The sequence below is a fragment of the Sander lucioperca genome, chromosome 6 (genome assembly GCF_008315115.2).
Source record: "Sander lucioperca isolate FBNREF2018 chromosome 6, SLUC_FBN_1.2, whole genome shotgun sequence".
Taxonomy (NCBI): domain Eukaryota; kingdom Metazoa; phylum Chordata; class Actinopteri; order Perciformes; family Percidae; genus Sander; species Sander lucioperca.
The window spans coordinates 25,464,407-25,478,162 of record NC_050178.1 but is presented as its reverse complement, the minus strand read 5'-3'; the positions used below and the strand labels follow the sequence as shown (position 1 = coordinate 25,478,162).

At 41.3% G+C, this 13,756-nt stretch overlaps 1 protein-coding gene across 1 annotated transcript in view; it reads right to left on the bottom strand.

Moving 5' to 3' along the window:
* Positions 1–12,007, bottom strand: part of LOC116052795 (dedicator of cytokinesis protein 3-like) — a 171,042-nt gene extending 159,035 nt beyond the window's left edge. Inside the window, exons 1-2 of the mRNA XM_036002229.1 lie at positions 11,998–12,007; positions 11,751–11,834 (exon numbers count right to left, since the gene is read on the bottom strand). Coding sequence (XP_035858122.1) covers positions 11,751–11,834; positions 11,998–12,007 — 94 coding nt within the window. The remainder of the gene's footprint in view (positions 1–11,750; positions 11,835–11,997) is intronic.
* Between the last annotated feature and the right edge of the window lie 1,749 nt (positions 12,008–13,756).

Here is a 13,756-nt window from a genome sequence, read left to right as displayed (position 1 = left end):
ATAGCAAGCGTGACAAGCGGGACGCGAACCCCGCTCTCCTGGGTGAAAGTCCTGTGTTTGACCCATCCACCCCCCCAACCGACCTCCTTACGCGGAAATTTGTCCTTACATACTACTCTCTAAATCCTATCTAACTGTTGCTCTCCCTGGTGCGTTACACAAACACGCTGAAAGACGCCTTTTTCGTCGCATCAGACACTGACAGCCACTGTCCAAACGTCCTTTTTTTACAAGTTCGGAATGAGAACGGGTTGTGCTCGCTGACATTGTGTCTGAGCCAAAATGAAACTGATTGATGCCTGATGATTGAAGCATATGACGCAGCCAGGTGTATACCAAGGACCAGTACCAACGCCTGCTCTAGATGCATTTTGAATTATACCAATACCTGTTTTCTGAACAAGCTCACTTTGTTTTAAAGGAGGAAGTTACTTTAGAAAAAAAGAATATAGTGCTGGACACGGTCGAGACCAACTAGAATATTTGGCGAGTCCGACACAAGTCCGAGTCCAAATACCAACGAGTCCAAGACAAGTCCGAGACAATAGAAAAATGTCTCGAGTTGGGACTCAAGTACTACAGCCCTGATCGGAGATAACTCAAACATCATCAGCACCTGTCGCAGTTTGATTTGACATTCAGGGACATTCACACACTACTACCCTTAACCCTGTGTGACCTAAAGAACATTTGTGAGTGTGTGTGTGTGTGTGTGTGTGTGTGTAACAATCCCTGTCCTCCTGCAAGTTCTAGAGAGCACAACGGTTCTTTCCACATGGACGGACATTCATCAGATGCCTCTGTGGAGTAGAAGGCTGTCACAAAAATTGACTCAACTTCGAAGTAAGCCTTGACAGCTGAAAATGACTCGTATCCAGGGACTAAATATGTACAGGGGAGCTTCCTAACATCCTTTCAGACTGTGGGGACATCATTTGTCTGCAGCCAAGTGGAAATAAAAATGATTGTGTCTCGGGCTCTTGGAAATATACGGCTTTGTGAGGTCTTTCTGTGACAGACTGAAGCAAAAGAGACATTTATTTATATAAAAATGATGCTTGTTATTACTTTGACTGCCACTGTGTGCACCACTAGAAAGCCAAGCTGTTATACTTTTATCAGAGGTGACTTTATCTAAATCGACCAAAATCTCCATCTGGTGCTCTGTAACAAACAAGTTTTTAAGACAGTTCTGTAGGAAAACATTTCCTAAAAGATCGTAGAATAATGGCACCTATCACTATCACATTTCCCTGATGAATGAACATGAGCAATTCTTAATTATATACTTAGTAAAACGTTCCATGCGTTGGATGCTCGTTGTGTCGCCACTAGCAGTTATCAATTTCTCGTCAATGACCGCTGACAAAGCAAAGAAAACAGGCTCAACCCTCCTACAACCGCGATGGCTGCACCTGTTAGGACGAACGCTTCACGTGGGTAAGCGTCTGTCAACAACCCGTAGATCCTATGGCGCCATTTTAATGCTAACAGGCACACACCCGCCGTTAGCATCCCATTGGCGCCACTTTGACAGCGAATAACTTTACATCTGAAGAGTTTAAAGACTCTATTTGTCCATTGTTTATTTCTAAAGAAACACGACAATGTATAAAAGGCTCCATTACCTTGTACCTCACGTTATGGCTCCGTAGCAGACGTTTTTATAAAAATACGCTAACGATTGTGTCATAACCACGGGACTTACTGTCGCATAGTAGAGGAATTACCGTATAGTACAGGAGAAGCTCTCAGGCAGTTTCGACTTACATTAGCTGTTTAAGTTTAATTACTAATGTTAACTAGCATTTTAGTGATCAATAATTAGCCTGTGCCTATGTTATCTCCTTACATATACCTACGCTCTCCGTCTCTGCAAGATTGGGAATGATTGAGATTTCTCTTGGCACAGCTACCAGAAGACTTCCAACTTTCAGACACGTTGCTCACGTCACATTTACGTCGTCACTCTCTGTTGGAGGCTGCGCAATAACGCTCAGCGCTCACCGGAAAAGTGCTTCTAACGGCCTTCACTGGTCTCCGTCCAGAGACACGGGGTCTGTTGGTCCATTATATACTGTCTATGGTTGTCTGCTCCCAGATTTCAAAAACATAGACAGTCAAAGTCGAGTGGTTATGACACAATTCGTCTTTTTACAAAAACGTCTGCTACGGAGCCATAACGTGAGATACAAGGTAATGGAGCCTTTTATACATTGTCGTGTTTCTTTAGAAATAAACAATGGACAAATAGAGTCTTTAAATGCTTCAGATGTAAAGTTATTCGCTGTCAAACTGACGGCAAAATGAATGGGAGTCAATGGAATGCTAGCGGAAGGTGATGGCTTAATAGCCTCAGAATCTCCCCATAGGAGGTACGCTTTCCGGATGCTCGCTTACCCCCTTGTTCAAAACAGACCAACATAACTGCTCCATTGGAAACTTTCACCTATTTTACGAAAACAGTTCACCGAAACGTGTTTCTGTAAACATTTTATGTGAGAAATAAGCTGCAGCTGCTGAATCTGTCTTCCCTTTAGATCGACAACGGTCAGTTTAAAAGATTTTGGTAAGTTTTGGACAGGCAGCGAGTCGAGCTGGACGCCCCCTGATTTGCATAAAGTAGCCTGGTTTGAACTCTATGCAAATGAGGAGTGGGCGACTCAACGCCACACTTCTCGAAAGTTGTCACGCCGCTTACCAGAATGCATTGCCTGACTGCTCACATAGAAATGACGCTGCAAGTGGACACGTGCCATTACACTGCATCAGCCCCGACGCTTAGTATTAACTTTTGTCTTATCTTCTTGCAAAATCGTGTGATTAATTTCTCAGCAGCCCTCCATGATCTGATATGAATATGGAGATGCAGGCTTAATTGCATAGTTAACTAATAACCAATCAAGATGCATTTATCACCCTCATTAAGATGGCCCTGTTTAGTCCCCAGCCTCTCATCTATATGGAAATCGGGGTGGACCAGCAGTGTCTGGAACTATTTGTAAAAGGTTGAAATCAGGACGTGTGTGCGTGTGCGTAGCTGAGTGAGTTTACTGCATCTGTAAGAGATACCAAAAACACAGGAGACTAAAAGACAGCGTAAACATCTTGGAATCAAGGAATCTTGGCGTAACTTCAATTTTGAGCGGGCACACCACAAAACTGGCGCAATCATGCTTTTATCATCTTAGAAATATTTAAAAAATACAATTCATCTTCACACACACAGGGACCAATTTAGATGCTTTCATTTCATCGCGATTGGATTATTCCAACAGTCTCTTTACTCCCTTGACCTAAAAAAAAAAGAATCTATGAATTGATTCCGGACCGTACAGAACTCAGCTGCCAGAAACAAGCGACGTGATCACATCGCTCCTGTTTTAGCCTCTTTACTCTACTACTTTAGAATAGATTTTACTGATCACATTTAAGGCTCTTCACTCCCTCGTATATCTCTGACCTCCTGGTACCGTATTCATTGACATGCCTCCTTGTGTTTAATGTGTAGATTTCAGGACTTTTATCATGTCTTTAGGTGAGATTCCTTCTATAAGCAGGGTTGGGGCTAGAAGGGGGGCACGGTGTGGCACCATCCCCCCCTAAAATATGATTGGCCTCCCTTGGTGACCCCCTCACAATCCATTGGGCTAGAGTGCTGACAATCTGACAATTGTGATTTCCATTGGATCAGAGTACTGTCACTTGGCTGCCTGTGTTCCTGTTGCCTTGATTTTATTGTGCAATAAAATACTAATACTAATACCGTACATGTAGGGTTGGGCATCATTTGGATTTTAACAATTCTGATTCCAATTGCGATTCTTCCTTTCAATTCCGGTTCTTATCGATTCTCGATTCAGATTCTTTGTGGAGTTGAAACGGGTCACATGCTTATTTCACAAATAAGAGGAAAGTTTTATTTTGATTCAATGGTTGTTTGCAGTTTTACAGGGCTTTTTCAACGAAAAATAACGGCACACTAGAGCGCCGCTTACTGTGCTCCAAGGCTGTAACTCAACAAGCGCCTAGCTGCTACGGAAACCAAAACTTGCGCATGTTAAATTTGGAACCCATTATCAGATTTGAAACCAAATCCTCCAAACGATTCCCATAAAGAAAGGATTCAACTGGAATCGTAATTTTTGAAACGATTCCAAGTAGGAATCGGATCTCGATGCCCAACCCTACGTACATTCCGGTTCGTACTTTGAGATCCTCGGGAAGAGGTCTTTTGTCTGTTCCAGAGGCCCCGTTGAAAACTAAAGGGGACCGAGCGTTTGCAGTCGGGGCCCCGAGGCTCTGGAGCCATCTGCCCAAGGATATCAGCTCAGCTGAGTCCAGTGTCTTCCTAACTTTCTATCGAAGAGACTGATTGTATTTGAGATTGGAACTCCTTTAAACTGTCTTTTATATATATATATATTATACAGCAAATAGTTTTTACTTTGTTTTAGTTTTAAAAACCTGATGTTTTTATGACTGGTCTGTTTAATTTTGCTGCTTTTGTAATGTGGTGCTCTATAAATAAAGATTATTATTATTATTGCTATTGTCAAAAAAAAAACATTTATTTGAGTGTGTGTGTGTGATTATTCTAAATTAATGAGAGCTAAAATGACGGAGCAGGTGTGTTTGGTGCATGAATGTTGTTAATTTGTCTGTTGTCACACAGCGTTTCTCTGAAGAAGAGTAATCATCTCGCCTCCCGTAGCCAAGCGGCTCACTAAGCGGTTATTAGAATAATCATTTTGCACTGTTATCAAATTCACAATGATCATCTGTGTGAATCATCTGTGAGTAGAAGGCAGAACTCGAGGAGCCACTTCTGTCGAGTTAACGCGGGTTCACACTGAACTCATTATGAACACGGCATTATTCAATAGATGCAGATTTCCTTCCGACCGATCAAATCAGCCAAATATGAGTCTTAACGATGCTTCATATCCCTGTAGAGCACACCGCGAGCTCCTCTGTGAAATAAGAATGTCTTGTTGATGCAGTTATAGTTTCCAGGAGGGGGTTTTTCATTTTAGTTTTGGTTATAACTGTGCGAGCTGCTGCAGCTGAGCCTCACATCACACAACAATGCCACAGGTATTATTGATAAGTGCCCAATCAGTACTCTATGCAAACGTTAATAAAGAACCAGGCCGAGGGAAAAAAAGATCACTAACAATCACTATGGTTACTTTATTGGTTGTTAGAGCAACCAATAAAGAACACACTGCGCCAAAACGTCCAAGAATCCAGAGATATCCTTTTCTTTTTTTTTTATTCTGGCAGAATGTGGATCATATCTAGAGATTTTTTGATTTGTCTACTAAAACTGAGCTAGATTTGTCTCATGTAGTGTACTGTGTCCAGATACATTGCATGTGAAAAAAAATCTTAGAAATGTGGGAACATAGGGCTGTGGGAACATAGGCACGCTCCCGTTTCACAGGCCTGAATATGTAAACTGACCGGTTGTGTGGGAATTTCAAATGTAGGAGTGTCAAATGCAGCAAATATGCCAACATTTTCCTGGGAGTGTCGCTTAATTATAGTTTGAAAAACAATCTCTTGTCTTTTTAGTCTGGCGCACAACTAGGTGGGCCACAATTTATTGTGAACCTAAATTGATTCGTGGGCTGGATCAAAATGTGCGAGGGGCCGTATTTGGCCCATATCGTCGTATGGTTTGGAGGACTTGTTGCCACATCATTATCTAATATCAGGTTCTCTCTTCACAGCCTGGTTGATTCATATTTTACTGTTATTTGCCAACAGCCAGCTCTCTCCTGGACATCCGCAGCAGCAGCTTGCAATAAAAGATTTGTTACAGCTGGAAAGCCTCTCCAAAATAATGAGAGGCTGTTCTTAGTGTTGACTATGGGCTATTCAGTAATGCTGACAGCATTAAGAGTAAAAATCTCATCCTTTAAATGGCCGCTACGCTCTTAATCGAAGTCTAATGCCTTCTCAAGTGTGATGACTGTAATCTATATTCCAGGAATGGAACTTGGTGGGGATTGCATTCCCGCAGCCTGGCTGCCATCTCCATATCACTGTCATTATAGTCATAGAGTTCCTGTCTGCGGAGGATCATTTTGCATTAGTGCAGGCGGAGAAGTGCCAGCCACAGTGCAAGAGGGCAGGGGAGCTAATTTTAAGGAAGATTTTCTGAGCATCTTGAACACTCGGTGTACTTTTATGGATAAAAGCTCTGCAGTATTTCTGCAGCAGCTGAACTGGCAACAATAAGACACACACACACACACACACATACAATATCCATTGGAAAAAAACATGTTTACCTCAATATAAATACTACCAATTGCACAAAAAATACTTTCTCTCATAAATATCTGTTCTGTGCTTTCCTCGCCAACCATTGTTTGATTGTTTGGAGGGTATTTTCTAAAAATGTATTTGCATGTTCAGATAAAGACAGAAGCTGGGGGAATCTTGGAATTGCCACAGGGACCTTGGACAAAAGTTAGCCCCGGCTTGCCCAGATAATCACTGTGGTGCCAGCCCGTGCCACAGGGGCTCGAATAATAGCCCATGTCCCTCGCTGGAGGGCTTGCATTTCATAACGAGGGCAAATTAGATGCTGATCGGATGCCGGGAAGATAGCCCGAGGTTTAATGTGCGACTGGTGTATTATAAGAACTGTATACAGCGTTCGAGGCGGAGCCCCGGTCCTTCCTACGAGAGTTGATCGGCGGCGCATGTTAGCCATCACGGAGCCAAAAATGACCCGGATAATCGGTACTACTTTCGCAACGTGGGGCCCATAAAGCAGGCGCGCAAAGCTGAAAACTAAAGGTGACAGAGCTTTCGAATCAGTGGCTCCTAGACTATGGAGCGCTTTGCCTCATGATTTTAGAGCAGCGGCATCTGTTGATATTTTTAAAAAGCAGCTAAAGGTGCATCTTTTCTAGTCAGGCGTTCGATTAGCCACATTGTTGACTGTATTACTATGTATTATTATCTTCCTTGCCTTTGTCATTTACTGTAATTTATTGTAATTTATTGTGATATATTGTAATTTATTGTAATTTATTGTGATTTTTAATGGTATCGATGGGTTTTAATGTATGAATTTATTTGTCCTGTGACGCATTTTTTGACTGTCTGTGATAAGTGCAGTAACTTTACTTACTAGAGGCCTCCGCCGGCCGAGCCAGCTACTACTGGTTTAGCGCTCCCCTAACTTGAATGAGGAATAAATGAGTTAATTGTGCGGCTCTTCTAGACTGTCCAAATGTTAAAAGACCGAATGCCAGAAGGCATCACGTGACAGACACGGGGGTTGCAAAGTCCACCGTTTTGGCTGCTGTGTTGAATTTGCTTCAAATCCCGGCGCACATCCTGAGGGACTGGTAAATACACGCAGACAAAAAAGAGAAAAGAAAAATCTAGAAGAGAGGGAGTGGGGAAGTGGAAAGGAAAGATAAAAGAGTAGGGTTGAGAGGAAGGCAGAGAAAAATAAAGAGGAGGAGAGACAAAGTAAGGAGAGGAGAGAAGTGAAGTGAACCCATGTTCTTGGTTTTAAGGCCTAAGATTTTCATTGCCAACGACTATATCTGTTATTGTTGTTGCACATTCAGTGTTTCCTCTATGTTGATGTGGTTGTGACTGCCGCCACGGTGTCAGAAATAGGGCAGACGCACAATGTAGTCGCGGTTGCCTTTTAAATGATCCTGCCGACATTATGCACAATGTTGGCTGCCGCTCACATTGCAATTTAACAACAAGTAGAACTATTCAGAGGTCATTGGGCCCGTCCAGTTTAACTCCACATACTGTTGTGTTGATGGAGTTTATTGTCAAAACGTTCGCTTTCTTCCGAGTCGACTATTAAATGAACAGCTCCACCAAAAACATTACCGCGGTGGCTCCGTTCTAATTGGACGACGTTCAACTTGTCAGTTCTGTCAGCTCATCGTCCTGATATCATACATCTGGAAACATTAAAACGGTGAGTGAGTCAGTGGAATATTTCATTCTATACTTTGGGTTTTGGTTTCCCTATGAAGAATTTCTTGTAAAATTAATTTTGTAGACCTGTTGTAGATGTTAGGTGCCCTATAGTTCTTCAAAGAATACAGTTCAATCACAACTGAAAATATGCCTCATTGTGTGTGAATAGAGGTGAATAAATATATTTGTTTGTGTTGCAGCGAAGTGTAAGTTCCGTAAGACACACTAAGGGAAACACTGAACATTGTAAAAGAGAAACCTTGAACATTGAGTTTTCCATCAACTGAACATTTTCATCTCTCTCTCTCTCTCTCTCTCTCTCTCACGGCATCTAACCCTCCCCCGGGTAAAGGAAGGCCCAATCAGCCTCTGGCGCTGGATCGATGGCCGCGGCACTGCCCAGCTGTGCCTAATGAAGCACATACTCACTCATTATCTGCAAAAGACAACACTTCCTGGCTTCAGACACATCCGGGATTGAGTCGCTAATTTCTGAGAGTCAAACTAGGAATAGAAATGGGAGTGACACTGGCTAATAACTTGAGCTGTCGTCCAGGCCTGCGCTAAGCTATCACAGGCTTTCTGCACTCATTATTCCAGAGAACAGTGGTTGAAGAAATGAGTGTTACTTTGTTTTTACTGTGTGTACAGTAATTGTGCAACAACACAGCCGCGGCAGCATTAATGTGGAAGCTTTTTCATGAGAATCTGGAGGAAATTTAGTGGAGCAAAGAGCTACAATACTGCAGCTCTGACTACTTCCACGGAATTCTTCTTTTCAGACAAGCTAAAGCCAAATGGTACAACCAGTATTCCTAAAGTACTTGACTAGTTTCAGTTTACATTTAAGATAAGGCTACACTAAGTAACTCAGCAGTATGTCTATCAGAGCTGTCAGTCTTCCTCTATAATACCATTCAAATTCCATTTGATATTTATTTTAACATTCAAAAAATATTAGAATATTTAATGCTCAATTGCAGCCTGTTAAATAATACTACACTACTCAGGGTTATGCATTGTCAATGCCACTATAAGCATGTGGTTGTTGTTACACCTTCTGTCCACTAGAGGGACTTCTAACATTAGCCTGGCCTTGAGGCGACCTGCACGCAACTTTGTTTACATTATTTTCCACCACGAGCACACAGTGACAAACACAAATCAATGGAGAACTCTGTACTGCCACTGCTATTTTAGTGATTTATAAGCAACCTGGTTCTTGCAGATTGTCTCGTTACTGAGAATCCAGCTATTAGAAGGTAATATATAAGTAGAAGCTAACTCTGACAGCTGTAGGGCAGCTACCATTACCTTTAGCCTTCTCCATCAAGCTCCCAGCTAAGCTAACGTTACTATACCTCGCGACAAAGTTAGAAAACAAGAACGAGCTAACTAATGTTAACATAAGCACTTTGGCTCGGTGGATGTCGATTTTAAAGTCATGTTAAAACTAATCATCCTTCTTACGATTTCCAGCCACAGCCTGTCACTCCCCCTTGTACTAACGTTACTTGGTACGTAATGTTATCTCCGCAATGTTGTACTAACTTTACTCGGTACGTAACGTTAGCTCCGTAAGGTTGTACTAACTTTACTCGGTACGTAACGTTAGCTCACTAATGTTGTACTAACTTTACTCGGTACATAACGTTAGCGCCGTAATGTTGTACTAACTTTACTCGGTACGTAACGTTAGCTTAGACCACACAATGCTTGTTAAATGTTATTGTTCATAAGACGTGACATGGGTGACACATGCGGGTAGGCCAAGGCGAGAAGAGGGACATTAGCTAACGTTAGCCAACCTATTTATAAAAAAAAAAAAAAATCAAATAGTAATTTCAGCATTCGAATAGTATTGATTTTGTTACTATTCGAATTATATTTGACTTTCGGTATTCATTCCAACAGCCCTAATGTCTTTACAGGCTCTTTGGACTTAACCCTCATGTGGTCAAATTTGACCCGTTGTAAAAATTTCTATATCAGAAATATGGGTTTTTTATTAAAGCAAATTACTGTAATAATTATTATTGTATTATAAATAATTATTGTTAATCTTTTTGACCCGGGAGAACAACAAGATGTTAATACAGGAAATGTTGGTGCAAAAGAAGCTCCACTTCCATACAAGTGCTATGGGGGATGAGATGGGGTAATGTAGCAAAATATATTTGTTTTTAAACCAAAACGTAGCTATGTAAATATAGCCTCAGTCTGCAGAATGCTACTGGTAATCAGTGACTCCCAACTGGTCTACCCTCAAGGTCCATATTTTCCCTTCGACATGACTTCCCTCCTGATCTTCATTCTCACGTTATGTGTCTAAATCTTTTAAACTTTTATGGCGAGACGCTCCCATAAGTCGTTTGTTCAGGCAGCAATTACGACTCATATTTAGGTTTATAGTGGTGGCGCCCTCTAGTGGCCGTAGTAGTTGACTGTTGATTTGTGTCTATCCTACTGTCTAGTTTATTCCCTTACAATGCCCATATTTAATGCTGTCTGTTTTTAACTTTATCCTTGCACTGCTATAGTTTTTATATTACTATGTCTACATCATTCTCTTATATTGTCCATATTTAATGCTGGTCTCTAGACTTTATCCTTGCACTATTGGACTTATTTGCACTACCACCATGGCACACACTCTCATAGAGCACCTTACCATGCAGACTGAATCACATACTGAGTCTCATGCTTATACATCCCTTAGTACATTCATGTAGACTTTTTATTTAGTATCTTTTCTTTTATTGTCCATGCTATTCATGTGGATTTGTTATTTTATCATCCTGTTTATGATGTATGTGTATGTTGTGTGTGATGTCTTTAAGCTACTGGGATCTTAAATTTCCCCTTGGGGATCAATAAAGTATCTATCTATCTATCTATCTATCTATCGATAGATAGATTTTAACTCTATGGAACAAACAGAGCTACTTCAAGTTACGTAACGTCTGATTTGAACTCAAACCACAATCTTTTTCTACAAGTAGTATTAGTGCCTAAACATAACTTAACTGCAACTGTTTCACAACGTTGACAACATGTTTAAAAACTGTTCTCTGGTTTAGATATGAGGTCGTACTTCCTGCCTCCGCTAGAGGCCCTACTTTATTAATTATCAGAGGGCACACTCTAAGAAATACCTGTGTATTAACAGTTGTATGACTGTATATTTTAACATAAATTGTCCGTAGAACATTGTGATTCACAGTTGTATTTTTGTTTTTTTTACATTTCGAATTGCATAACTTGTGCTCTGACAACTTTAGTCGGCCAGAGGTTATTTTTAAGAGATTACACATTTTTTGTTGCTTTTTTTATGCTTTTTTCGATGTTTTTGTCGCTCGTTTTAACCTTTTTAAAGTTTATTTCAACATTTTTAGAAGTTTACTAACTGTGCAGCTTCGTATGAGATAATTTTATATAATCGATCTAACAGAAAATGTTCTGTATTTTTACTGTAGCTACACACATAATTTAGGTTTTTTAATTACGGGACAAAGTCCAAGTAATGTGCTGCCAGTAGATTCTCTGTTACTTTATGGATTTATTTGTTAGAGGGTAGGAATAAAAAATCTACTTGTTGTACTTGTTGAGGAGTTGTTGTTAAAGGCACTGCAGTGGAGGAGAGGATGTTTTCAGTGATTACTGATGCTTTAGTGATGTCCCAGTTCTGTCATAACAATGATCAAGGACATTATTATCACCGCGTCAGACATCCACCCCCACTGTATCTCATCATGTTATTCATCAGGTAGAAGACTTACCTTCACATTTCTCCAGAATCTGAACTGTCTCTCCCACCTCCAGAGCCAAACCCTGAGTCACGGAGCCCCGGAAGTTGCAGATCACTGCGGAGAAAGAGAGAGAGAGAGAGAGAGAGAGAGAGAGAGAAGAAAAGATGAGACGCTGTACCGAAATCTGTGGAGCATCGAACACACAGCTGCAACGTCAGAGTCTGGTTTCTGAATCCAGTCAATCGATCAATCAAATGTACTTCAAGTGTAAAATCACCGTGAGCCATGGTCTCAATGCACTTTCCAATTAAAGGGACACATAAATAACAGACAGCAACAAAACAACTGAACAGCATTAAAACAGTTATAATAAACAATACAAAGCCCAAAACAATTGTAGGGCAGCAGCTATTTATATTCATTATCAAAAAAATCTACATGTCACTTTTTCAGCATAGTTAACACACACACACACACACAAACCACAAACACACGCATGCACACACACACACGCACACACGCACACACACACACACACACACACACGCACGCACACAGACACACAGACTGCACCGATGAACCCAGAAAACAACAGACAGTCACTGTAAGTCACTGTGTACAGGACTAAAATATATAAAATATTCAAATTTCACTTAAGATAAGATGCACGTCGTTATAAATCGATTAGGTGTTTGGTCTATAAAATGTCGGATAATTATGAAAAATGTGGATATACAGATTTCAGCACCCTCAAGGGCTGAGAGGTTTTTTCTCTCCGTGTTGGACTACAGAGGTGTTTGCCAGAGTGCATTTAAAGAAATGCAATGCTGCAGTTTGAGGTCAATTTAAAGTTAAAAAAAAAAAGGTTTTGAAGAGTATTCTGAAGATTTTTTAAATGCTTCAGTTGTCCCAACAGAGTATTTAATTTGCATATTGCAAATAGTGTTTTGGAGGTCTACGTTTCTGATACCATTATTGTGAGGAACTGCAAACCTCTCACGTATAAAATATGAATGTTAATTACTCAGCAGGAAGTATAAGATACAATTCCAGCCCAAAGGCAAACCAGCACTTTCACTTGTCTGAGTTGGTGAGTTTGGGCTGCGAGTGCACTGCAGTGTGTACTTAACTCTCAGTCGGTTCTGTCTTTTTGTGTTTAACTGGCTGTTTTCATTAAGTCTCTTTTGGCCCTATTTTAACGATGTAAGCGCACGGCGTGAAGCGCCTGGCGCAGGTGTGTTTAGGGCGTGTCCAAATCCACTTTTGCTAGTTTGACGATGGAAAAAAGGCTCCGTGCGCCAGGCGCATGGTTCTGAAGGGTTGTACTTAGTGTCTTCATTAATCAGAGGTGTGTTTTGGGCGTAACATGCAATAAACCAATCAGAGATCATCTCCCATTCCCTTTAAAAGTCAGGCGCGTTTGGACCTTGGAGCATTGCTATTATGATGGAGGATTTGCACCGTAATATTTTTATTCATAATCTTCTGCATGTGTGTGTGCTGCTGTGCGTCCCTGTGTGTGTAACATGCATAGTGTGCGCGCTGTGCATAAGCCTAGGAGCATTTTACTAATTTGCTGTTAAAATAACAATGAAATGCTGCGCTATTGACTTTAGACCAGGTTTTTGTTGGTCAATGGCGCCATCACTTTCCGCTGCCTCAAGATAGCAATACACCCAGAATGCACCTGAACACACCTCCCTGTAAGACCAGCACGCCCAGAATGCACCTAAACACACCTCCCTGTAAGACCAGCACGCCCATGGGCGCAAAGATGGGCTCAGGTGCCTTTGCTATTTAAACGACGCGGGCGCTGGACGGGAAACTGACAACTGAGTCGGTCTTAAACTAGCAGAGACACTTGTGTTGGGCTTTGCGCTGTGCCGGGTGCAAGATAGGGCCCTTTGTGTCTTTGTGTCCGTCCATCTGAGGTCCCAGCAGATTATTTCCCATTCAGTATGTGGTGTATCAACGTTGAGGACAAAGCCAACTTCATGACCGAGTCATGGTCATGCTCCTCGAGGCCTCTTGACAGT